This window comes from Pyrus communis, chromosome 9 (genome assembly GCF_963583255.1).
Source record: "Pyrus communis chromosome 9, drPyrComm1.1, whole genome shotgun sequence".
NCBI lineage: Eukaryota > Viridiplantae > Streptophyta > Magnoliopsida > Rosales > Rosaceae > Pyrus > Pyrus communis.
In genome coordinates, this window is record NC_084811.1 from 25,468,619 (window position 1) to 25,494,585 (window position 25,967).

The following is a 25,967-nucleotide window of genomic DNA, read 5'->3' on the forward strand; positions in this document are numbered from 1 at the left end:
TTGATGCATTTTTTTGATTTTCGTCATAGTTTATTTTGGGTGAAATAAGGATTTGTCCCTCGGTACATGAGAGATTTGCAAGCGGTATTAAAAGGAGAATTGTAAAAAGTAAGGGTAGAATGATTACAAGTTCAGAGCTTTTTCGATTTCGAACCAATATTGAGCTAAAAAACTAAAATCTTGTCAACCACGTTGAAAGGGTTTTCAATTTGAAGCATAATCAATTTTCAGCGTTTGCTGAAGAAAGTTTTCAAGTAGTAAACCCTAAACCTTACAAAAAATTTATCGTCATAGTTTATTAGGTGACTTGAAGCTTACGGCTTGGTGCATGAGAGATTTGCGAGTGTACAACCAAGTACAAATATAAAACCTTAATTAAAATGAAAATCTGAAGTGTAACTTCATTGATAATATCATCAGGAGGACATATTTCTCTATGAATTTCACTTATACATGTCTTGAAATGCACTTATTTTTCATATCCGAATGGATCAAGAAAAGAGCTCAACTGATTATTTGAACATGATTCCGCAAGAGCATTGACAAGTTTCCTGAACACAATGCATGATGCAGTGAGGATCCTCACACTTATACTCATAGCATTGTTCTTCACTTATGCATTCCAGATGATAGGGTGCCGGAGACAGGGATGCCAACGCAGACGAGGATAGGGGATCAGCGTTCCTTGCAGGTTCCAGTTCTCTACTTTTAGCTCCATCTTGCAAACCTGCATCGACATCCATGTCCGATAACATTATATCTGCAATCCAGTACTAATATATATATCACCCTTACATATGTATATATCTCCACCTAGACATCACACACACACACACACACACACACACATATATATTGATTCTAAATATTAATAACAAAACTTTAGGCACATTGTCAAAGATATTTAAAATTTGATCAAATGAGGATCTACCAAGGATGAGAAGGAAGCACACTATTATCGCACAAGTCTTCGTCATTTTTGCTTGGAGGAGTATGTGGTATCTAAGTTTGTAGTGAAATTCTGCTCTCCTAAACTTCGTGATGGTAGCATTATGAGCCTATAGGGCCATATTTATATGGTGATCATAGGTGTTTTTGTATCCGTTGTATGATATTATACTCGATTAGGAAAATAACAATGTTGCAAGGTTTGTGCATTTCTGGAAACGTATCAAGGCCTGTTTTATAGTGTTTATGGAAAGAAATCACAATGCATTTTCTGAAGAGATTATAGTTACAATAGGAGAACACGATGCACTTAGACACGTTAGAATCCATGAATGGAAGTTTCCTCATTGCTGAGTGATTACTTGCTACAGATGGCATTGTTATCCCTAATCTGAATAGATTTGTTTCCATTTTGAAGAAGAAAGGTTTTCCACAAAAGAGGCACGTCGTGTTTTGGTCTAAAATCCGTTCTCAGAAAGTTTCCAAACTAATGTACACCAGAGGAGTTTTGGAATTTTATTGCATATAGGTAACTTTTATATGAATGGTACATCGAAAAATTAGCACTGTACATGTTGTTTTGATGCAGTTAACAAAGCATACTGCGTACCAGTTCTCACTGCATAATGCATTGTGTGCTAGGAACTTGTCAGTGTTCTTGCGGAAAAGACATGTAGTAGGCACTTTAGATCAAATTGAAATAATCCCCTGAGACCTTTGCTTGTCGTATTAATAAGGGCAGTCGGATATTATGAAAAATAAATGAAAAGCAAAACATGTGTAAGTGAAAATCAAAGAGAAATATATCCTTGTGATGAAATTATCAATGAAGTTATACTTGATGTTTTATATTTTTATATGTCACCCAATCGTATTATATATCTTTTAATGTATTTTTATGTTTGTAAAAATAATAAGATAATTACATTAGATTCATATGCAACGTATCCTCCACTAACCATACGAATAGAGAATCCACGGAAGTCTGAATACAATGAATACAAAAACACCTACGATCACTATATAAAAATATGGCCCTACAAACTCAAGGCCTCGTATCATGCATGCTTGCAGAACTAGGTCACTCGTAATTGTCTTTAGCGATTCACTTAGTCAGTTGATTAACCAACTCCATCACTATTCAATGCCTTCATAAACTTAATCTCGAACGCTCCTAAAAAAAACACTTTTTGTATAATTCATTATGCTTTGAACAAAAGTGCTTATGAGCAAAAATATTTTTTGCATAAGCATTCTCAAACGAAAAATAATAATTAAAACATTTTTTTCCTACACTCTTATTTAATCTTGTCTCCGTTCAATTTGATCCATTCACTCTATGATCTAAATTTTTTATTATTATTTTTTAATAAAAAATAGTAATTATTATCATTTTCTTTCTCAACACATGTCCCTAGTCATTGGACCTAAATGTCAAGGTCTCGGCCCACTTTAAAAAGAAAAAGAACTTTTTTTTTCTTTTTCCAACAAAAATAAAAAATAAAAAACAAAAAATCTGACACAAAGAGATAAAGCTACATACTTTGCTCGCATTCTGCTCCCCTATAAAAGCCCAGAAACCGTAATCCGAATAAAGACCCAAAATTTCCCTCCTTCCCAACACCCCAACAAACTGACATGGACCAACAGAACTCCACCACCACCCCAACTCCCTCCACCTCCCAACCAACAACCGAATCACCCCCAACCGCCCAATCCCAGCCTCCACCTCAGCCTCAGCCACCGGCGCCCTCCTCCTTACCAACCACTCCAACCTCCACCCCAAACCCTAACCCTAACCCTAAACCCTCCACCCCATTGCCCCCACAACCACTACTTCAACCGCAACCGCCACCCCAGTCGCTTCCACCCCCTTCGCAGCCCAGAACTCCCTCCACATTGGCTCGTCCTCCCCCCTGGCAGCAGTCCCACTTCCACCACTACCCTTCGCCTTCTTCTTCCGCTTCGTCTGGGCCTCCTCCTCCGCCGCCTTCAGCCTCCCAGCCTCCCCCGCCGAGGGGCGGCATTTCCATTGGTGTTCCCGCGCATCACAGCGGCCCTTCTCCTCCCCAACCCGCTCCGTATTCGTCTTCCTATGGGCATCATTTTGGTGGGATGGGCCGCGGCGGTGTCTCTGTGCCTGAATCTGTATCCAATTCCAGTCCTTCCCAGGTGACATTGTAACGCCATTCATTATTATATCTTTGTTACTTCCCACAAAAGAAAAAGAAGACAATTTTATGGATTATTTGATATTTTGGTATATGTTGGGTGACCAATTTGGACTTACAGTTTGTAATTTTACCGTGTTTTGATTTTGTTTAGATAGATATTTGTCTGGTTTACTTGCTGCTGGAATATTTAGTAGTAGTTTGTTTTTGGGGGATATATAGGTGAGACCGTCAATGCAGGGAATGGGGATGATGGGCTCACTCGGTTCTAGTTCTCAAATGCGGCCAACTGGGATTCCGGCACATCATACACAGAGGCCAGTTCAATCCTCTGTGAGGCCGCCATCTACTGCGAGTCATCAGTCCCCGTCTTCCCAAGTCAGTATCCAGTTTCTACATTTTACTATTTTGATTTCGATGTGCAATATGTAGTTTGTGGACATGTGGAAATCTGGATATATAATGCGACAGTGCTCTTTCAAAACTGATAAAGACGATCTATGTTGCCTGCTAAGGTTTTTCTGATTGGATTTATTGTGGAATTTGGTCTTTTTAACTTCAATATACTGTTAGCGAAGCAAACAAAGGACTGGAGTTGTGTTGTTAGGTTCTTTGTTCATGGTCAGTGTGGACGAGGAACTTAAAAGGAAAGTGGAACTTAGGCCAAATTTGTTAGGAATGCTTACGAAAGTTAGATAGAGTGACTTGAATGCAATATATCTGAGGGAACGTTCAAATAGCTCATTGAACTGTGTCATTTGAATTCTTGAGCGTTTAGTAGCAGCTTTGTAATTCTTGAGTAATTCGTTGGTACTTGGTAGTGCTCTTCTAGTGCATTTTTAACAATAGAGTCTAAACTTTAAAGTTCCGTGGGACTTAGAAAATCCCTTATCCAAACATAGGGTAAAGAATTTGATAGTGAAGATTAATAAGTTATGTTATGGTATTGTTTGAATTTTGTTTCCGGGAACCTGACGTCATTTTTCATTTAGTATTGTGTAAGTTGAATATGCTCGGGGGTACCATTTGTGTGTCCTGCTTTTTTTTTTTTTTTTTTTTTTTACTGTTCTAATGGAACCATGCATTCTTCGCTTTTTTACTGTTCTAATGGAACCATGCATTCTTCGCTTTTTTACTGTTCTAATGGAACCATGCATTCTTCGCTTTTGACCTTAAACTTTAAAGTTCCTTTTTTTTAATGTTCTCCAAGTATGTTTGCTTATTCCATTTCCTTTATGCAGAACTTCCAAGGGCACAGCCTTTTACGAGTTTCATCAGTGGGATCTGGTTCATCACCAAATACATCTCCAGGTTTGCAGCCTCATACTCAGCCATGGTTGTCATCTGGGTCACAAGGGAAGCCACCTATGCCATCCCCTTCATATAGGCAGCAGATGAACTCGCCATCCATGCAGCAAAGGTCGCATCTTCCGCAGCAACAGCCCCATCCTACAGCTCCCCAGCAGCAGCACCATTCCATGCCTTCAGCTTCACAGCAGAAGCACCATCCACTGCCTTCTGCTTCACCGCAACAGCACCATCCCATGCCTTCAGCTTCACAGCAACAGCATACATCATCTGCGCAACATCAACAACCTTCCTCATCACATCAGGGTCCCGAGCATTTTGGCCAACAAGTTCAGCCATCAAGGGTCCCACAAACCATGCCTCGTCAGCAACAAATCACAAGGGTTCAGGGCCCTGTAAATCCCAAGTCTTCTACTCTTGTAGCTGCACAGCCTAACACGGTCCAATCAGGGGCCCAAAATAAAACACCTAGTCCAGAAACAGATGAATCTTGTAATAGAATTCTTGGCAAAAGAAGCATCCGTGAGCTAGTCAACCAGGTGAGTCATGTTGGCCTTCTTTCACCATACTTTGATATTCGCTCATGCTAGCATTTGTGCTGAGGTTTTATCTGTATTCATTGTTAAAGTTAAATCTAAGAGGCATTCCTTCTGCGTTGGAGTGGATGTTCATATCACTTGTTAATGGTTCTTAAAGGAACAAGTTTCACCCATTTATACTGGGGAGAGAAACATTACCTCTAGTATGTTAATTGGCAGCTCCGATCTCTCTAAATTGCTGTATCCTTTTTCTAACATATGCTCCACATTTAGTAAGAGGGGATTGCCTAACCCAACCGCTTGACTAAAATTTCTTTTTTCGTTTATATTTAAAATTAATCTTCCTTGTTGCTTCCTGTTACTGAGTTTTTAGCTTTTGGACAGATTGATCCATCTGAGAAGTTGGATCCAGAAGTTGAAGAAATTCTCATGGACGTTGCAGATGAATTTGTTGATTCTGTGAGTAATTGAGCTAGTATTTTGTGTTTTGTTTTTTCATGCACTTAAAAGATATCCCTGATTATTAGGCATGTATGCCTAAACAAATGTTGGAAAATTAGAATTGCCTTATTTTGTGATACTGGGCCTTTTTGTATGCTGCTAACCATGGCTATTTTTAGCTTCTTCATATAATATGATCTGCATATGTTTCACAATTTCTTAATTTGTAAGTGCTTGCTATCTTTCTTTTTTTTTTTTTTGGTTAAACTCATGGGTATCCTTTGTGTCCATATCTTGTCTAGCTGAAGTAGGTGCTTGGATATAAAAAAATTTCCTCGATAATATGGCATTGTTGTGGCCAGCACTAACTTCATAGGGAAAGGCTTTATTTTGCATACTTGTTTCATATTGTCTTTTTGCTTCACTGCTTTTCAATATGCTCTATAATGATTGACTTTTCATTATCGCCAGTTATAGGTTTCTACATATATATATATATATATATATATATATATCTATTCTATTTTGTTCATAATTCTTATGTTGCCAACATGTTTTATTTTCCGTTTGCAGATCACAACATTTAGTTGCTCACTAGCCAAGCATAGAAAATCAACTCAATTAGAAGCAAAAGACATACTTCTACATATTGGTTAGTTATGTGGGAGAAGTGCTAGATGATGTTTCTGTTCACATTATGTACATCTAGTGCTTAAATATTCTGTGTTTATTCGTTTTGTCCAGAAAAAAATTGGAATATAACTCTTCCTGGGTTCGGTGGTGATGAGATTAAAGGCTTCAGAAAACCAGTAAGCATTGACTGACTGGTTACTAATACTTTTGTAGTAAAACTTAAAAACGTATGTTTATGGTATGCCAAAAAAAAAAAAAAAAAAAAAGAAAAAGAAAATCCTTTTAGTGCTTCATTAATTGTTGATTGCTTTTTGTGATGGTTTTGCAGCTTACAAATGACATGCACAAGGAGCGCCTTGCTGTGGTAAGTTTGTCCGGCGTTTTCTTTGCTGTTTTTGTTTGAACTTGGCTGGTTAGAATAATGCATCATTAATGGTTATGAATATGTAAAGCTTATTGTTGGGTTTGTCGTGTTTTATTTTTGTTTAATTTTCTCCTTCCCTTCTTTGGCAGATAAAGAAGTCCATAGTAGCAACTGAGACAGCAAATGCTAGGAATCCCACCGGACAAGCCACTGGAAATGCAAAGGGTGGTCTTGTTAAGACACCTGCCAACATCATACTCTCCCAAAACTCTAAAATGCGTGAAGTTACATAATGACGTGAACTGTTACGAGCAGATTTTATACTAAAAAGGTGTGTTAAATACGATGCTGATATTTGTGTTCAATTATTTTATTATGCTTACTACAAGTTTATGCATGTAGACAGTTCAGGATTTCTTGGTTTCAAGGTTATAATGTCTATCCTGTGATGCTTGTGGAAGTGTTAATGTTGGATTCTACTCTCGCTGTTAACTGGCCCTGGTGGTTGGTTAGCCAACAGATTGGTTTGTGTGAGGTTATTAAATGAATACCAGATGTAGACGGTAGTTCTTATAACTTCTCTTCCATTATTTACCAAAAAGAGAAAACAAATGTTCCTCCTTCCCTGGATTGGGGTTTGATAAATATATCAAATTGTGTTGGTCTGTAATTAGCATCAGGAATTAATTTTCGGGTCATGATGCTTCTGGTCTCGGGTTTTAATTAACAGAGTTCCAAATGGTCAAGCGAGAGGAGCGGTTGTCATGTCCAGTTGTTTCTGTATATCTCCTTTTATCTTCTGCCATTGTTAAATGCTGCATGTGTGGTTTCAACTGTGTGCAGTTTTTACATACGATGTGAAGTACTAATTGTTGTGCTTCTTTCCAATTGTCGACAGGTCTCTGGCATCGCATAATTAGTGCAGGGGCCAAATTTTGCTGTAAAATTTCTTGATCTGACGATCGAATGAGGAGAATCCTAGCGGCTGAAGTCTTCCTGGAGGTAAGGAACCAGAAGTCTCCCCGGGGGGTTGCATTGAATGTACGAAGTTCTGCTGAACCTTTCGGATCACCAGCAATACCTCTCTGACCAGTTGTATATGTAAGAACTCAAATTTGTCACTGCAGTGCATATGGGCAAGTTCATAGTGTTGTATTTTTCTTATCATCCATCTTTACCAATATAGTAAAAATTTAGATCGAAATTGATGTATATTTAAACCAACCTAAATAATAGATTGATTTAAACCAAATTAAACTTGCAAGTGCACGAATCAATTGTAGTAATATATGCAAATACGAGGTCGATCCCACAAGGATTGCTTTAACACCAATTTAACTGATTAATCACGCTAGATTTAATTAAGCAAACAAATGATAGATTGAATTGAATAATTGAGTAATTGATTAAGACTAAAATTAACAAGAAAAAGAAAAGACAATTAACTAAAACAAACACACGACACAAGAAAGCCTAAGGTTATGAATCCACCAATAACAATCATATTTACTTTTTCTAGAGCTAATTACTATCCAATTACCATGCCAATTTTACAGGTTATTCATTCTAATGTATGAATCAATCCGTGGTTAGGCATCAACTCTTGTATCTCTACATGATAATTATATCCTATTGGTTAGGCATACAATTAAACATATAAAAACCCATTAAGCAGAATCATGTCAACCAAGTAGGACTAGCTTGATATTGGTCATCCTCACTAGTTTGTCTATCTTAGTTCCAATAAACCTAATTGATATTGGTCATCCTCATAGATTTATCTAAATCTCTAGATGCAAAATTCCTAAAGGTGACCAGTCATTAGAAACTCGAACCTAGAATAAAATACCCACAAATATTAAGAATATAACATGGCATATAATCGGATAATAATCAACAAAGTACTTCGCAAATATTCATGTCATGGCTTCATCATAAACCTTAGAAAATAACTTAGTTACACATAGAAATAAAAATAAAAGAAAGATAGAACCCGAAATCCATGGCAAAGTACGTCCCTAAGCTCTTCTTCACTAATTGCAGAGATGGTGAATGGTAGTATGGTGTGGAGGTAGATGGATGGATGGATTGATGGATGGATATATGGATGGATGTTTTAGAGAGAGCTTAGGGACCTTATTTAAAATAGAAAAACCCTAAAAGGTGTGGGAGAAAGTCTCCTAAAATAAATCAAACTCCTAAACAATTAATGACACAAAATAGGAAAGAATCCTTCTTGACTTGGGAAACACGTCATCTGCCTTCCACGCCAGTTTTGGGGTTGATTTATCTTCTGGAAAATTCTGGAAAAATATGGAAAATGTAGCTTTATCTTTTATCTTTCCAGGCATATATCGCAAGACACTAGGAAAAATCGGGAAAGCCTTCAAATCTTCATTCTCCTACAGCTGCGCAATTCTGACGGGAAAGTTACTTCTGCGGGATTCATTTGTGAAACTGGAATGAATGGCTCCATGGAAAATTATGAAATTCGGATACAACGATTTTTAGCCTCTTAGCTTCCTTCTCCAATTGGCCTTGCATCAAAACTCCCCCGGAAAGTCGAATTATCACCAAAAACGTCCTAAGTGCACAGAATGGCTGAAACTGAGAAAAGGAAAGTAATAAGGCTCTTTTATAATCAATTCCTTAACAAAAATTAGAGATAATTATTATGAAAGTATGATAAATAATACACCTATCAGAAATCTCAGTCGATTAAAACCCAATAAATTCAAAAATTCATTTTATTTTTAATGGAATTTTTCGTCGTGATATTTGAGGGCATGAAATCTGGTCTACTGAGCATGAGACGTGACAAATTGATATGATTGTAAGATAGCAAGTATTCAAACATCATAAATCAATTGTTCTTTCATAATGTACTACTAAGCGGTCTAGAAAACCAACGGTTGTATTTTGTATATACTATATACAGATCTAGTGAATTTTTCTCAACTTTAGATTCTGTATAAAGTTTGTGCCATTGAGTGGTACGTACAATTGTAACCGAACTTTATATTCAAAAGAATTTTCTAGTATGTTTTAGTGTATCTTTTTTTTGGTCATGGGGAAGATTTTATTCCAACCAAAACATAAATTTACAAACAGACAAAGGCCTAACAAACATCTATAAACAACCAAAAAGGGCCTAAATAGAAAGAAAAAACAACAGAAACAGAGAATGAGCCCAAAAGCCCAAAACCAAAGAACATCCGAGAAGCGCCCATTGCCTTCTCCACCGACGGTCTCCGACCACTACTGATCATCTCCTTCATTGACGTCTCATGCTCACAGCCATAAGTTAGGGTTAATCGTCATCCAAGTGAAAGAGGCCAATCACCAGGTGGAAGCTCAGAACAAGTCCCGAGCAACACTGCCGCAAGCGGCCCACACAAAGGAGAACGTGGTGGTGTGGAAAACACCCGCACCGGAACTCTACACACGAACTCGACAAAGAACATGGCTGAAAAACGAAGCAAGGAAGAACTAGGAAGAAGAAAACCCACGAAGTTGGAGGAATTGGATAGGCCAAATTGAAAATTGGGGAGAACCAACAGTAGATGCAGGGAGAAAAGTAGGAGAAAAGGGAGAAAGGACACAGCACCTGACCTCGGCCGAAGCTAGGGCCGGTGCCACCGAAGAGTCTAGAAGGTATCACAGAAGCACTCTCACAACGGAGAGAAAGAAATTCTCACAAAGGAGAGGAGCTGAAGTTCGTTTTTCGTTTTAGTGTATCTTATACATTGAGATTTTTAACCACTAAATCATTCGTAAAACTAAATTATGTTGTTTATGCGGGAAAAAAAAGTGGCTTTTCCATGTGTTCGACATGCTTTTGTCTTGGCATAGAGAAGATTTTGTGAAATCTGTTGATCGGTAGGGACACCACCACATGTAGTGACCTGCGAATTTCCTTGTCGCATGCTGTTTGCCGTGTACCCAATCTGAAGTTGAAGAGATACAACTTATATATATCACGTGTGTATTGTCATTAAAAATTCATTGATAATGAAACAAGAATACATGGCCAAAAACTTATATATTTTTCTTTTATTGACACGGAACACTATTATGACAGTATTTACATGTGTATAAAATTTTCTTGAACTTGAAGTTTGAGCCAATGAGTACATAACGTGTCATCAAATGTTAATACATCTAAGAAATATGTACAAAGACAAGAAAAGATTAAACAACTGAAAATGGATTGCGTGTGATATTTTGACATGGTACCACAACTTAATATTGAGTTCGGGACTATTATGAGAGCACGGGGGAGAATTGAAATTATCACAATAATTTAGAGAAGAGAGTTTCGAATGCAGAATGTATGAGTAGAAACTCAACATCTTATTCACTAGGATATTAGATCACATGCAATGGATAATTGATTATTCAAGTATGAGTAAACTAATCTTAATTTGAAAACCACTCATTGCTTGATCCGTTATGTGTTTAGTAAATGCAAGATATGTCAATAACATAAATGATAATTCATATCGTGCAATACTCATTCACAGTGAGTAAATATGTCCTTAGCTTTTTTTTAAATTTGCAAAAAAAAAAAAAAAAGTAAGCAATTACCTTTTTACGACTTGTTTAAAAATCGTTAAAGAAGTTTTTTGTAATACGCATCAATCCTCCTTGTAATTAAAAAAATACTTGAATTTTTAATCAAAATTTCATTATGCTTCTAACAAAAGCACTTTCAACAAAAATAATACTAGCTTGTGGCTCGTTTTGTAATTGGATCTTAAAAAGACACTTGAAGTGCTTCATGCAATGTAAGAAGCACATTCAAGTACTTTCGGAACTCAAAGAATATTTTCTCAATGAGGTCTTTCGATTATTTTAAAAACATTTGCAAACGAGCCATTAATATTCTTTTTCAATGTTTAGAATATTTAATTTTGTAAGAGTGCATATATTGAGATGAGATGATGCTAATACTTTCACCGGACCCCTGCTTAATTGTAAAATTGAAGTCATCTTTTGTATAATGGCGGTGAAGTGCATTATTGTTGTTAGACAAGTTTAAATTTCAAAATTTGTGCAATAAATTTCAAACTCATTCAACGATAATTAGTGTGGTGGTGAGCAAAAATAATTTAATGATGACGTGATCATGCAATGCTTATAATAGTGGTGTCTTCACATTGTTCAATTTATCACAGGTAGGTGTGAGTGGGGTTTATTTAAAATATACTTTGATCAATGAATAAATCTGATTAAAAATAGAACCAAGACACGATTATTGAAAGCTGAGAATCTATTCTACATGCAGATGCAGGACCTTTAAGCAAAGCTCAGAATAACAATACATGTGTTGGTTGCGTTCATACCAACTCACATGTACTAAATTTCATCAGAATTTCAAAGTTAAACGAATTTGAATAAAAATAGTAATAGAATGGATGACCTCTTGGATAGTCCTTGTGTTACATCTTTTTTTTTTTTTTTATTAAAAAAAAAACATGTGTAAAATGTTAAACTGTCACCATTCATAAAAAAATGACTTAAATGTAGGCTGTTTAAAAATAGTTTCGTAGTCATTCTTTTTAGAAAAATAAGTTCATTCAAAGAGAGACAATTCGATTACAACCATTTTTAGTATAATAAAATAAAAAAGCATTTCTAGCAATAGTGGGTAAATAGGTATTTTGAATGGAGTGTTCAATGCTAGTAACGGCATCAACAAGAAAATTTGCCTTCTGAAACACATGAACCCAAGATATAGAAGAAAATGATCGTGCAAGTAGTTTGATGTCCTCTATAGTAGTATTTGATTGCTAAGGCGTTCCGCACTTGTTCAAAATTTAATCAATAACGAGTTTGGAATCACCTTCAACACAGACATCACCTTTGACTTTTATTGAGTTTTAAAATTAATTAACGAGTTTTGAATCAATATCTTTTTTTGTTTATATTTAAAATTAATCTTCCTTTTTGCTTCCTGTTACTGAGTTTTTTGCTTTTGGACAGATTGATCCATCTGAGAAGTTGGATCCAGAAGTTGAAGAAATTCTCATGGACATTGCAGATGAATTTGTTGATTCTGTGAGTAATTGAGCTAGTATTTTGTGTTTTGTTTTTTCTTGCACTTAAAAGATATCCCTGATTATTAAGCATGTATGCCTAAACAAATTTTGGGAAGTTAGAATTGCCTTATTTTGTGATACTGGGCCTTTTTGTATGCCGCTAACCATGGCTATTTTTAGCTTCTTCACAAGGAGCGCCTTGCCGTGGTAAGTTTGTCCGGCGTTTTCTTTGCTGTTTTTGTTTGAACTTGGCTGGTTAGAATAATGCATCATTAATGATTATGAATATGTAAAGCTTATTGTTGGGTTTGTCATGTTTTATTTTTGTTTAATTTTCTCCTTCCATAGTAGCAACTGAGACAGCAAATGCTAGGAATCCCACCGGACAAGCCACTGGAAATGCGAAGGGTGGTCTTGTTAAGACACATGCCAATATCATAAGCTCCCAAAACTCTAAAATGCGTGAAGTTGCATAATGACGTGAACTGTTACGAGCAGATTTTATACTAAAAAGGTGTGCCAAATACGATGCTAATATTTGTGTTCAATTATCTTATTATGCTTACTACAAGTTTATGCATGTAGACAGTTCAGGATTTCTTAGTTTCCAGGCCATAATGTCTATCCTGTGATGCTTGTGGAAGTGTTAACGTTGGATGCTACTCTCACTCTTAATTAGCCCTGGTGGTTGGTTAGCCAACAGATTGGTTTGTGTGAGGTTATTAAATGAATACCAGATGTAGAAGGTAGTTCTTATAACTTCTCTCTTCCATTATTTACCAAAAAAAAGAAAGTTCCTCCTTCCCTGGATTGGGGTTTGATAAATATATCAAATTCTGTTGGTCTGTAATTAGCATCAGGAATTAATTTTCGGGTCATGATGCTTCTGGTCTCGGGTTTTAATTAACACAGTTCCAAATGGTCAAGCGAGAGGAGCGGTTGTCATGTCCAGTTGTTTCTGTACATCACCTTTATCTTCTGCCATTGTTAAATGCTGCATGTGTGGTTTCAACTGTGTGCAGTTTTTAAATACGATGTGAAGTACTAATTGTTGTGCTTCTTTCCAATTGTCGACAGGTCTCTGGCATCGCATACTTATTGCAGGGGCCAAGTTTTGCTGTAAAATTTCTTGATCTAACGATCGAATGAGGAGAATCCTAGCGGCCGAAGTCTTCCTGGAGGTAAGGAACCAGAAGTCTCCCCGGGGGGTTGCATTGAAAGTACGAAGTTCTGCTGAACCTTTCGGATCACTATCAATAGCTCTCTAACCAGTTGTATATGGAAGAACTCAAATTTGTCACTGCAGTTGCATATGGGCAAGTTCATAGTTTTGTATTTTTCTTATCATCCATCTTTACCAATATAGTACAAATTTAGATCGAAATCTCAGTCGATTAAAACCCGATAAATTCCAAAATTCATTTTATTTTTTATTGAATTTTTCTTTGTGGTATTTGAGGGCATGAAATCTGGTCTACTGAGCATGAGACGTGACAAATTGACATGGTTGTTAGATAGCAATGATTCAACATTAGATATCAATTTTTCTTTCATAGTACGTAACATTGAGTGATCCGGAAAACCAACGATTGTATTTTGCATATGCTATACATAGATTTAGTGAATTTTCGCAACTATTAAGTTCTGCATAAAATTTATGTCATTGAGTGTTATGTACAATTGTAACTGAACTCTATATTCAAAAAAAATCTTTTAGCACGTTTTAGTGTATTTTATACATCGAGATTTTTAATCGTTAAATCATTGGTAAAACTAAATTATGTTGTTTATGCGGGAAGAAAAGTGGCTTTTCCATGTGTTCCCACATGCTTTTGTCTTTGGCATATAAAAGATTTTGTTAAATCTGTTGATCGGTTGGGACACCACTATATGTAATGGACACGAGAATTTCCTTGTCGCATGTTGGCTGTCGTGCACCCATGTGAAGTTGAAGAGAAACAATTTATATGGTACATGTGTACTGTTATTAAAATTCTAATACTAATGAAATAAAAACACATGATAAAATATATATATACACACACACGGGACACCATTGTGACAATGTATACTTGCATATAAGGTTTCCTTGAAGTTTGAGGCTTGACCCAATGAGCACATAACATGTCATCAAATGTTAATACACAGAGACTAAGAAAAGATTAAACACTAGAAAATGGATTGCGCGTGATAGTCTGACATAGTACCACAACTTAATATTGAGTTTGGGACTATTATTAGAGGATATGGCAGAATTTGAAATTATTATAATAATTTAAAAAGGAAAATTTCGAATGTGGTATGTATGAATAGAAACTGAATATCATATTCAATAGGATATTGGACCACCTGCACCGGATACTTGATTATTCAAGTATGAGTAAACTAATCCTAATTTGAAACCCACTCATTGCTTGACCTTTATGTATTTAGTAAACGCAAGATATGTCAGTAGCATAAATGATAATTCATATTGTGCATACTCATTCACGGTAATTAAATATGTCCTTAGCTTTTAGAAGCATCTTTTAAATTTCAAGAAAAGTAGGCAATTACCTTTTACGACTTGTTTAGAAATGGTACGTTAAAGAAGTTTTTTTAATGTGCAAACCTTAACCAAGTTGATAGGAGTAGTACGTTTCTATACTCACCAATCCCCCCTGTAATTAAAAAAATGCTTGAATTTTTAATCAAAATTTTGTTATGCTTCTAACAAAAGCACTTTCAGCAAAATGACACTTGTGGTTTGTTTGAAAGTGTTTTCAAATGGTTTGAAAGCATTTTGATGAAAATGTTTTTTCAACCAATCCTTAGTAAAAATGCAATTGGATTCTGAAAAAAATACTTGAAGTGTTTTATGCAAGAAACATATTTTAGTACTTTTGGAAATCAAAGAATATTTTCTCAACGAGTTATTTCAGTTATTTTAAAAGCACTTGTAAACAAGCCAATAATATTCTTTCTCAAAGTTTAGAATATTTAATTTTGTAAGAGTGCATATATTGAGATGAGATGATGCTAATACTTCCACTGGACCTCTGCTTAATTGTAAATTGGAGTCATCTTTTGTACAATGATGGTGCATTTTTATCGTTAAACGAGATTAAATTTCGAAATAAATTTTAATTGTTTTTAATAAATTTCAAACTTATATAATGATAATTAGTGAGATGGTGAGCAAAAATAATTTCATGATGGCTTCATCATGCAATGCTTGTCATAGTGGTGTCATCACATTGTTCAATTTATTTTAATACAGGTAGGTATGAGTGGGGTTTATTTAAAATATACTTTGATTAATGAATAAATAAGAACCAAGACACACGATTATTGAAAGTTGAGAATCTATTCTACATGCAGATGCAGGACCTTTAAGCAAAGCTCAGAATAACAACACTTGTGTTGGATGCCTTCGTACCAACTCATATGCATTAGATTTCATCAGAAGTTCGAAGTTAAATGAATTGAATGAAAGTAGTAATAGAATTTGTGACATCCCGTCTTTAATTTTACGATTTTATTAATTTTAAATGAGAGAATTAACGAAAATGCTCTTAAAGGCAAAGGTTATGATTTCTGTTGACCATCGTTTAGAGAGATGTATGACCTACTCTTTTAGCATAATTGTGTAATACATGACGATATGAATGTATAGACGAAAGCAAAATCGAAATCGGAATTACGGTTAGGATTTTACGAAACAATGAATAGTGAAGGCAAATTAGTAATTTAATGTTTACAGATATTTTGGGTTGTTTTGTGAGCCACGTGGGGCCCACAGAAGTGCCCTATTGCGTATCCCATTTTCCCCAGAAATCTGGGTCTCACTCTCTTTACTCACCCAATCCCCTTTTGCCACCTCACCACTCAACTCTCTCTCTTCACCTTCTCTCTCAGAACTTTCCCAATCGTCCTCTGCAACCACCGACGCCGAGGCAGCGATCACCTAACCCTCACCAGTTCTCCCTCTCATCTTCATCTCAAACCTCGAGGCCCTCTCTCTCTTCTCCCTGCCCTCACTGCTCAGATGCAGTCAAACCGTGATGCATCCACCATCGGCGGCGATGGGATGTCGCAAGATTCGACAAAAAGTGAGTCGGAAATACCTTGGGGACGAATATCCTAGTTGCTTAGTGTAAATATAAGTGTGATAAGTGATTTTGGGTAGGTTTTTGTACCCGTGTGTTGCAGGCCTTTTCCGGCCACTTTCCGTCCACAATTGAGAACCAAAATGGTATCATTCGAATCCCTACCATCCTATCTTCATTTTGGTTCAATTTTGGAGTGAAATGGTTAAAAATCGAGCTTGAACAAAGCTCGGAAGTTTCCCAGCCAAATCGGCCGGACTCCGGTGTTCTTCTTTGCTGGGTGTGGTCGACCAGCGAGCCCAGGTGGGTCAACTTGACCCTATTCGTTTTAATAAAAAAAAAAAAAAAAGAAAAAAAAAAAGGGGGCCCAAACCGAGAACCGTCCCCGTTAAAGTTAACTGTTAACAATTAGTTGATTTTTTGCAAAAAAATTTCAGAAACCTTCCTAGACTAATTTCAATGCCTCGAGTTCGCTTTTAACATCCATTTAGTGAAATTCTAAAGTTTTAATGTAGTTGACCATCGGAGCGTCTTGGTTGACTTTTTAGGATTGACCGTTGATTTTTTCGAAATTGTTCGGGACCCTTCTTAGCGTTATTTGACATGCTGATTCTGAATCTACCACCCGTTTCTCCAAATTCAAACGTTTTAATTGAATTTTACTAATGGGTCTCAATATTATACTTAGGTGCGATTACAATCAGAAACTCCGTCTATCCTCAATGGAACGGCTACGACCTTGCAAGTAACTATGAGTGGGTTTCTTGTATATAGTATATATATAATGGTTAGTTTCCATTTATACATTTCATTAAGAGTTTTCTACAATACGCCTAGATTAGTGTGATGTTATAAGATTTAGCACATCGATAGAAATTATGAAGTTATGCTACGTCCTACGAGATGCACAGGTATGCATATTATTATTGATGCCATAATTATATTTTCAGCTATGAATGATATCATGTTGATTAGAATTATCGAGTCACTATGGTATGACTATATTTATGTTATCTGCTCATCGTTTGCTTCACAGATGTTAGTACTCGCCTGAGTTAGGGCTAGGCTTTCACGTGTATGTGCACATCACACCGTGCACTCACTTTGGATCCATTGTAGGTGCCAGTCCAGTCCTAGATTGCTGTAGGCAATTAGGACTCGTATGTGCTGCTCATAGTGCTAGTATTCACGTGATTGTAGTACTAGAGCATATATTATTGTTACACTCAGTCATGTTCATGTCAGAATATCTTTGCATCAACTTGTGTGTCAGCATGTGTCGATGAGCATTCTTTATGATATGTTTGCTTATGCGAGATTATTTGATTACGGACGTCATGTGCTTACTTACGAAATTTGTGTTGTATTGAATTCTTGAGATTTTGCATGCTACAGTAAGTATTTTCTTACTATACGTAGTATGTATATTTTGGAAACTATACTTGTTTTACGGCGAGAGGTTATTATGTTTTTAAAAATGTTTTTACAAAGCTTTGTTTTTAGGCACATTCACCCTTATTTTTCGCCCTTCCAGGTTTTAGCGCTAAGCTTTCGTGTCGACGAGGATTCTTGGCAAATCTCGGTATGGGTGGCTACCTTTGATGGTATAATTCTTATCCTATTTTACTGTACTTTACTTAGGCTCTGACATCACGTGTGAAATAGGTTCATTTCCGCTCATAAGCGCACTCTTATATTTAGGCATTTTAGGTTTAAATTTATTCACATTTTCCACATCACTACACTTTATGGTTTCGTCATCCTCCTGGTGTCGGCCAACATAGCTCAATTCGGAGTCCAAGTGGACATTCTGGATTGGGGTGTGTAAGAATTGATGACCTCTTGGGCAATTCTTGTGTTACATCCAATTTTTTTGGATTAAAAAAAAAAAAAAAAAAAAAACATGTGTAAAATGTTAAACTGTCACCGTTCATAAAAAATTGACTTAAATATAGACTCTTTAAAAATAGTTTCGTAATCGTCATTCTTGTAGAAAAAATAAGTTCGTTCAAAGAGAGACAATTCGATTACAACCACTTTTAGCATAAAAAATAAAAAAACATTTCTAACAATAGTGGGTAAATTCCTAACCCAAATAAAGGTATCTTGAATGGAGTGTTCAATGCTAGTAACGGCATCAGCAAGAAAATTTGTCTTCCGAAAGACATGAACCCAAGAAATAGAGGAAAATGATCATGCAAGTAGTTTGATGTCCTTGTATTTGATAGCCAAGGTGTTCTGTACTTGTTCAAAATTGAATCAATAACGAGTTTGGAATCACCTTCAACACATACATTTTTAAAATCTTTGACTTTTGCAAACTTCAGCACATCACGTAAATTGCTTCGGCAACAAATATAGTATTCTTTCCAAGAATGCATGCCCCAGCAACATTAAGAGACCCATTATGATTTCTGATGACAAAACCTGCAACCACGTGAGATCCCACCATCGAACCATTAAAATTAATTTTGATTTTGATCCATGGAGCACTAGGGGCTTTCCACTTAATAATTTGAGAACATCTATAAACACTATTGAAATTACAATCTAATTTTGAGAAGTTATTGGTGTTGTCGTCGTTAGCACAATGTCTAATTGTAATTTTATTCACTTATAAGTGAGAAATTTTATGAAGGGAGTTTTAATGAAAAGCCCAAGATACCGTTCACTTTAACGAAAAACCACATTTTTACACTAAAAAGTCAAATATGATACTATTCACTTTACTCTTTATTTTGTCCTTATTATTAAAACTCAAAATTTTCAAATCTTTTACATTAGTTTTACTTTTTATGAAGGGACACTTTGTATCCGGTCCTTAGTTGGTATTAATTTTTGACTAAAACCTTATTGGTTTTTACTTTTTGATTAAAGTCTCTATAATTTGTTCACATCAGCATTTACTGTGAATATATTTCCATGTCAGCTTTCTTTTTATTTTACTAAAATAGTTAATTATTGTATTTTTTTATCCCACACTGTGTTTTTATTTTAGGGCTCTTATGCCTCCAACGCCTCTTATGCTTACCGAACTGAATTGACGCATCCGTTCCACCAAATAATCACGCTCATTTGATTTCCTTCAGTTTTTTATTTTTGTAACCGCAAATTCCATAATAATCTCACTCAAATTTTCAAATTCATCATTATTATTTTGATATGAATCCTCACTTTCAATTTTCGGCAAGATTTGGGTCAAAATCATATTTTATCCGCAAGCGTTCCAAGGAGCGCAATTTTTGGCAGGGGAACTTGTTGAATCAACGACCCTTACGAGCTAAAAATCCAGGTATTGGAACTTCAATGATTTTTGCATGTCCCTTATGGTTTTGCAATGTTTTTTTTCAGTGAATACCAAGTGTTTGTCGAAATGTTTGAATGATATTTTTGAGTACAATTCAATTGAATTGCATTGTATTCGTGTTTGACAGTGTGTCCATGAGATATTAACAAGCAGGGGGGTACAAACTATGAGATATTAACAAGCAGGGGTACAAACTAGTTGGGCAAGAGTACAAACTATTTGGGCAAGGGTACAAACTATGAGATATTAACAAGTAGGGGTACAAACTAGGTGGCATGGGGTACAATTCAATTTCTTATAGATTGGCATGGGGAACAATGCAATATTTGTTGAGTTGGGGCTGTTTGTACCCCCACTCCAAATGCCGTATATGTCAAACGGAAAAATAGATGGCAAAAACTCTCTGCCTTAGCTGGTCCTCCCTTGATTTATCTGCTCAGTTTTATGTTGTACCCCTGTCTATACTTTTACAACTCTTATTAATTTCCAACACAGCAACACATGAACCATTGGTAAAAAATGTACACAATGCGATTGACTTGTACCCATGCACAATATAATAGAGAAAAAGACTTATTCAATATTTTTTATAAACAGTTTCTATGCATACAAAAATTTCATATCCGAAATTCTCTTTCAAACATTTCGACAAACATTTGGTATGCACCATAAAAACACTGCGAAAACTACAAGATACATGCTGAAATCATTGAAGTTCCCCAATACATGCCAAAAAAATTGTTAAAGAATCATTTTACATATGCAAAACCAATTGTGAAAACAATATTGCACTACCTGTAAATATGGGTACAAAAATTATAAACCCAAGAATCCACCATTACGGACAAATTGGTATAAACGAACTATGGCGCAAATTCAAAAAAATGAAAAAATACCTCGAATTTTAGCTCGGAGTTGTTGTTGATTGTTCAAGTTACTCTGCAAAAAAAATGCGCTCGTTCGAATGCTCGTGAATAAAGTATGACTTCGAATCAAATCTTGGCGAAACTTGAATTTGAAGAATCATATCAAATATAATAATGATGGATTTGAAAAACTGAGTGAGATTATTGTGGAATTTGTAGTTACGAAAATAAAAAACTGAAGAAATCAATTGAGTATGATTATTTGGTGGAATGGATGCGTCAATTCAGTTTGGTAAGCATAGGAGGCGTTGGAGGCATAATAGTCGTGGAATAAAAACATAGCTTGGGATAAAAAATTGCAATAATTAACTATTTTAGTAAAAATAAAAAAATTGACATGGAAATATGCTAATAATAAAATACTGATGTGTACAAATTTCAAGGACTTTAATCAAAAAGTTAAAAGTAACAAGGTTTTAATTAAAGAGGATCAATAATTAGGGACCGGAACCTAATTTCCCCTTTTAGGAATGCCAAACCAAAGAAGTAAGAATAATTAGATTTTGATTATAAAGTGACCAAATCCAGATGGCTGCGTGGGAATGTCAAATAATACGTGTAAAAAGCAAATAATTGATATTAATTAATTAATATATAATGATAAAGGTTAGCGACAATAAATAGTGCAGTTGAGAACCCTATACCCATTTCTCTTTTGAATTTGACTGCATAGGCTTATAAATTAAGCAAGATCGAATGTTGGGTTAAGATGCCTTATCTTATTAGCATCATAAAAGTAAAAATTATGAATAACTTATTCCGTCGTAAGTAAGGAGTTTGTAATTGAGGTTGTTAATTGTGCAAAATTTTATTTCAAATAAACTTGTTGTCAATGTAAATTAAGTCAGCTAGTTAGAATATTGTGTTCGTATTTTTACACTTGATCTTTTTAAATTCCTTATTGGATGATCCATTCTGGCATACAAGAATTTCTCATAACATAAAATGATACCTAAAAATTTTATATACTTTGTGGGATGAACTCAACCAATCCAAGCACTATGCTAAGGGCTAGTTTAGTGTTGTTGTACTTTTATTCAAAATTGTTTTTGTTGTGATGTGAAAATCAACCGTTGTTAAAAAAGAGAGAGGAGAAATTAGGTTCTTATCCCTCATTTTACTACTACATTGATTAAAACCGTATTCCTTTTCAATTTTTTATCAAGGACCATTAATAACATCATTAATTATTTCAATAGTAAAATATTTTTTATTTCTAAATATATTCATTTAGTGTTAAAAATGTTACAATTAATATATTTATATTTATGGCTAAATTTTTTATCATATATATTTATTTTTAGTTTGTACCCATTTTTAATTTGTACTAATTTTCTTTTTAGTTTTAATTTATACCCATATATTAAATTCTTTTTGTGCCCATATTTTTTAAAGTTTTATTTGTATTTGCACCCTTATTTTATTTATTTATTTGTACCCATGCTAATTATATGTACCCATTCATGTAATTTTTTCAAAATTTTAATCTTAAAATGTACTCATTCTTAAATATATCAATTTGTTATATGTAAAATGTACTATTTTTTTTTATATAAAATCTAATCTGTGACATCCCACATCGCCCAGGGGAGTGATCCTTATATGTATATTCTCATCCCTACCTAGAACGAGGCATTTTGGGAGCTCATTAGCTTCGGGTTCTATCGGAACTCCGAAGTTAATCGAGAAGGGGGCTAGAGCAATCCCATGATGGGTGACCCATCGGGAAGTTCTCGTGTGAGTTCCCAAAAACAAAATCGTGAGGAAATTGTAAGCCCAAAGCGGACAATATCGTGCTACGGTGGTGGAGCAGGCCCGGGAAGTGATCCGTCCCGGGCCGGGATGTGACATAATCAATTTTTAAACTTATATGGGTACATTATTTTTTCTTTGATTTGAAAATGTATCCATGTCAAGTTTAATTGAAGAAATTTACTGATGTTATTAAGCCTAATATCTTTTTTTTTTTTTTTTTGGTTATTTTGAAGAATGTACCCATGTTTTGGTATAATAATTTTCTGGTTAATTTTTTTTATTAATGTACCCATGTTTACACACACACACACACACACACAATAGTATACTTATATTTTAATATTTTTAATCACACAAATTATGGTTTTTTATTTAAAATCTCATTAATATAAACAACTATAAATTTCAATTTTTAATTTAAAAAAAAATAGTAACATACATAGAAATAAATTATCACATTACTTTCAGGGACTTCGATCAAAAATTGAAAACCAACAAGGTTTGAGTCAAAGAATATTTATAGCTTGGGACCGCATCCAAAGTCTCCCTAAAAAAATGCAGGTAAGTGTTTAATAAACTATGGGGTGTGATATTCACACACCCCATTTTACTTTTCACACACCCTTCTAATTTTCAGCCGTCGGATCAGATGGATTAAAGAAAATCAACGGATAGAAATTAACAGGGGATGTGTAAGAAGTAAAATGGAATGTGTGGACAACACATCCTAAACTATAGTGCTAAAAGTGATTTTAGCAAAAGAGAAAAATGAGGGTAGGATTGTTAATATGACAGTTTCATTTATTAATATAGTTCATCTGCCTCCAATGCAAAAGCGTGTTTTTTAGAAAAATGTGAGAGTTGATTATACTTTCTGCTGTTTTAGATCCATGATTTTGAAAGGAAAAAAAAACACTTTTTTTTTTTTTCATTTACCAAGCACAATTAAGGCGCCAACTCTTTTAAGAAGTTGCTTTTATAAAAGGAAACTTTAACGAAAAGCTCCCGGTACTGTTCAGTTTAATGAATAATCATATTTTTACACTAAAACGTCAAAGAATATTTTCTCAAGAATCACATTCAAGTACTTTTGGAACTCAAAGAATATTTTCTCAACGAGCTCTTTCGGTTATTTTAAAAACACTTGCAAATGAGCCATTAATATTCATTCTCAATGTTTAGAATATTTAATTTTGTAAGAGTGGATATATTGAGATGAGATGATGCTAATACTTTCACTGGACCTCTGCTTAATTGTAAAATTGAAGTATAATAAAAACGAAGTATATATTGAGATGAGATGATGCTAATACAACCACTTTTAGTATAATAAAATAAAAAAGCATTTCTAGCAATAGTGGGTAAATTCCTAACCCAAATAAAGGTTTTTTGAATGGAATGTTCAATGCTAGTAACGGCATCAGAAAGAAAATTTGCCTTTCGAAAGACATGAACCTAAGATATAGAAGAAAATGATCATGCAAGTAGTTTGATGTCCTCTATAATAGTGTTTGATTGCCAAGTCGTTCTGCACTTGTTCAAAATTAAATCAATAACGAGTTTGGAATCACCTTCAACACAGACATCACGTTTGACTTTTACAAACTTCAGCACATTATGTAAGGCAAGTACTTTAGCAACAGGTATAGTATTCTCTCTAAAAATGTATGTCCCAACAACAATAGGAGACCCATTATGATCTCTGATGACAAAACCTGTAGCCACTTAAGATCCCACCATCGAACCATTTAAAATTAATCTTGATTTTGATCAATGGAGCACGAGCGGTTTTCCACTTAATAATTTGAGAACATCTATGAACACTATTGAAGTTATGATCTAATCTTGAGAAGCTATTGGTGTTGTTGTCGTTAGCACATTTATCTAATTACAATTTTATTCATTTGTAGGTGAAAAATTTTATGACCGCCAAACCAAAGAAGGTAAGAATAATTAGATTTTAATTATAAAGTGACCAAATCCATGTTGTTGCGTCGGAATCTCAAATAATACATGTGAAAAACAAATAATTGATATTAATTAATTAATAAATATATAATGATAAAGGTTGGAAGCCGACAATAAATAATGCATTTGAGAACCCTATACCTATTTCTCTGTTGAATTTGACTGCATTGGATTAGAAATAAAGCAAGATCGAATGTTGGGTTAAGATGTCTTATCTTATTAGCATCACAAAAGTAAAAAATTATGAATAACTTATTCCGTCATAAGTAAGTAGTTTGTAATTTAAGTCGTTAAATTATTTACTATGCAAAAGATTATTTTAAATAAATTTGTTGTAAATGTAAGTTAAGTCAGTTAGCCAGAATATTATGCTCGTATTCTTACACTTGATCTTTTTAAATTCCTTATTGGATTATCTGTTATGGCATATAAGAATTTCACATACCAAAAAATGATAACTAAAATTATATATACTTTGTGGGATGAACTCAACCAATCCAAGCACTATGCTAATGGCTAGTTTGATGTTGTTGTACTTTTTTTTCAAAATTGTTTTTGCTATACTGTGAGAATCAACTGTTGTTAAAATAAAAAAAGCATGTAAGTGTTTAATAAACTATAGTGCTAAAAGTGATTTTAGCAAAAGAGAAAGATGATGGTAGGATTGTTAATATGATAGTCTCATTAATTAATATAGTTCATCTGCCTCCAATGCAAAATCATGTTTTTTAGAAAAAATGTGTAGAGTTGCTTATACTTTCTGCTGTTTTAGACCCATGATTTTGAAAAGAAAAAAAAAAAAAAATTTTTTTTTTCATTTACCAAGCACAATTAAGGTCCCAACTCTTTTAAGAAGTTACTTTTAAAAAACTTTTAGGAACCCTAAACCGGCCTTTAAGCCTTTTCTTGGATAAATTAAGCCTAACTAAACTAAGTCGGAAGACCATTGCCTGGAGAAACTTTTAGATATACTTGCAACACCAAACACGTGGTGTTATAATTCCAGTCAAAGTATAACTCATGTATAACTTTTAAACACATCAATTGTTTTGTCCAGTCAAAATATAACTCATGTACAAGTTGAACGCATCAATTGTTTTGTCCACTCAATTTATGATACATAAAAAATACATCGAGTAACAAGTGTTACATAAACACGTAAATATTTATAACTGAAATTAAAATTATTTATCTCTACATTTGAAGTACCAATTTCGAACACCCAGAATTTATAGAGAAAAGTTGGAAACCCAATCTATTCTTCCATCTCCTTACCCCGTAAGTATTCTCTTGAAATGAAAATCAACATTAATTGTGAGATGAAAGAAAGTGGACGAGACGGTCTCTTACCATTTCTCTTCGCCAAACGTATTGACTGGACAAGAATCAGATCCACTTGAACCATACCACCTGGCGATCCCTGATTGGTCACGCAACGAACAAGTCTCCTCACCTTCATCCGGCACCTAACAAAACCA

General features: G+C 34.7%; 1 protein-coding gene across 2 annotated transcripts; it reads left to right on the forward strand.

Moving 5' to 3' along the window:
* The first annotated feature begins 2,557 nt into the window (after nt 1-2,557).
* On the forward strand, nt 2,558-7,656 carry LOC137745676 (transcription initiation factor TFIID subunit 12-like). 2 transcript variants are annotated; one of them, XM_068485675.1, is made up of 9 exons: nt 2,558-3,120; nt 3,342-3,497; nt 4,361-4,966; nt 5,351-5,425; nt 5,981-6,059; nt 6,152-6,216; nt 6,369-6,404; nt 6,554-6,735; nt 7,303-7,656. In XM_068485675.1, exons 1-8 carry the CDS (start codon nt 2,587-2,589, stop codon nt 6,695-6,697), a joined length of 1,695 nt encoding a protein of 564 aa, XP_068341776.1. In that variant the 5' UTR covers nt 2,558-2,586; the 3' UTR covers nt 6,698-6,735; nt 7,303-7,656. The 2 variants fall into 2 exon arrangements, with proteins under 2 accessions (XP_068341776.1, XP_068341777.1); XM_068485676.1 differs by lacking the exon at nt 5,351-5,425.
* Nucleotides 7,657-25,967: the final 18,311 nt, after the last annotated feature.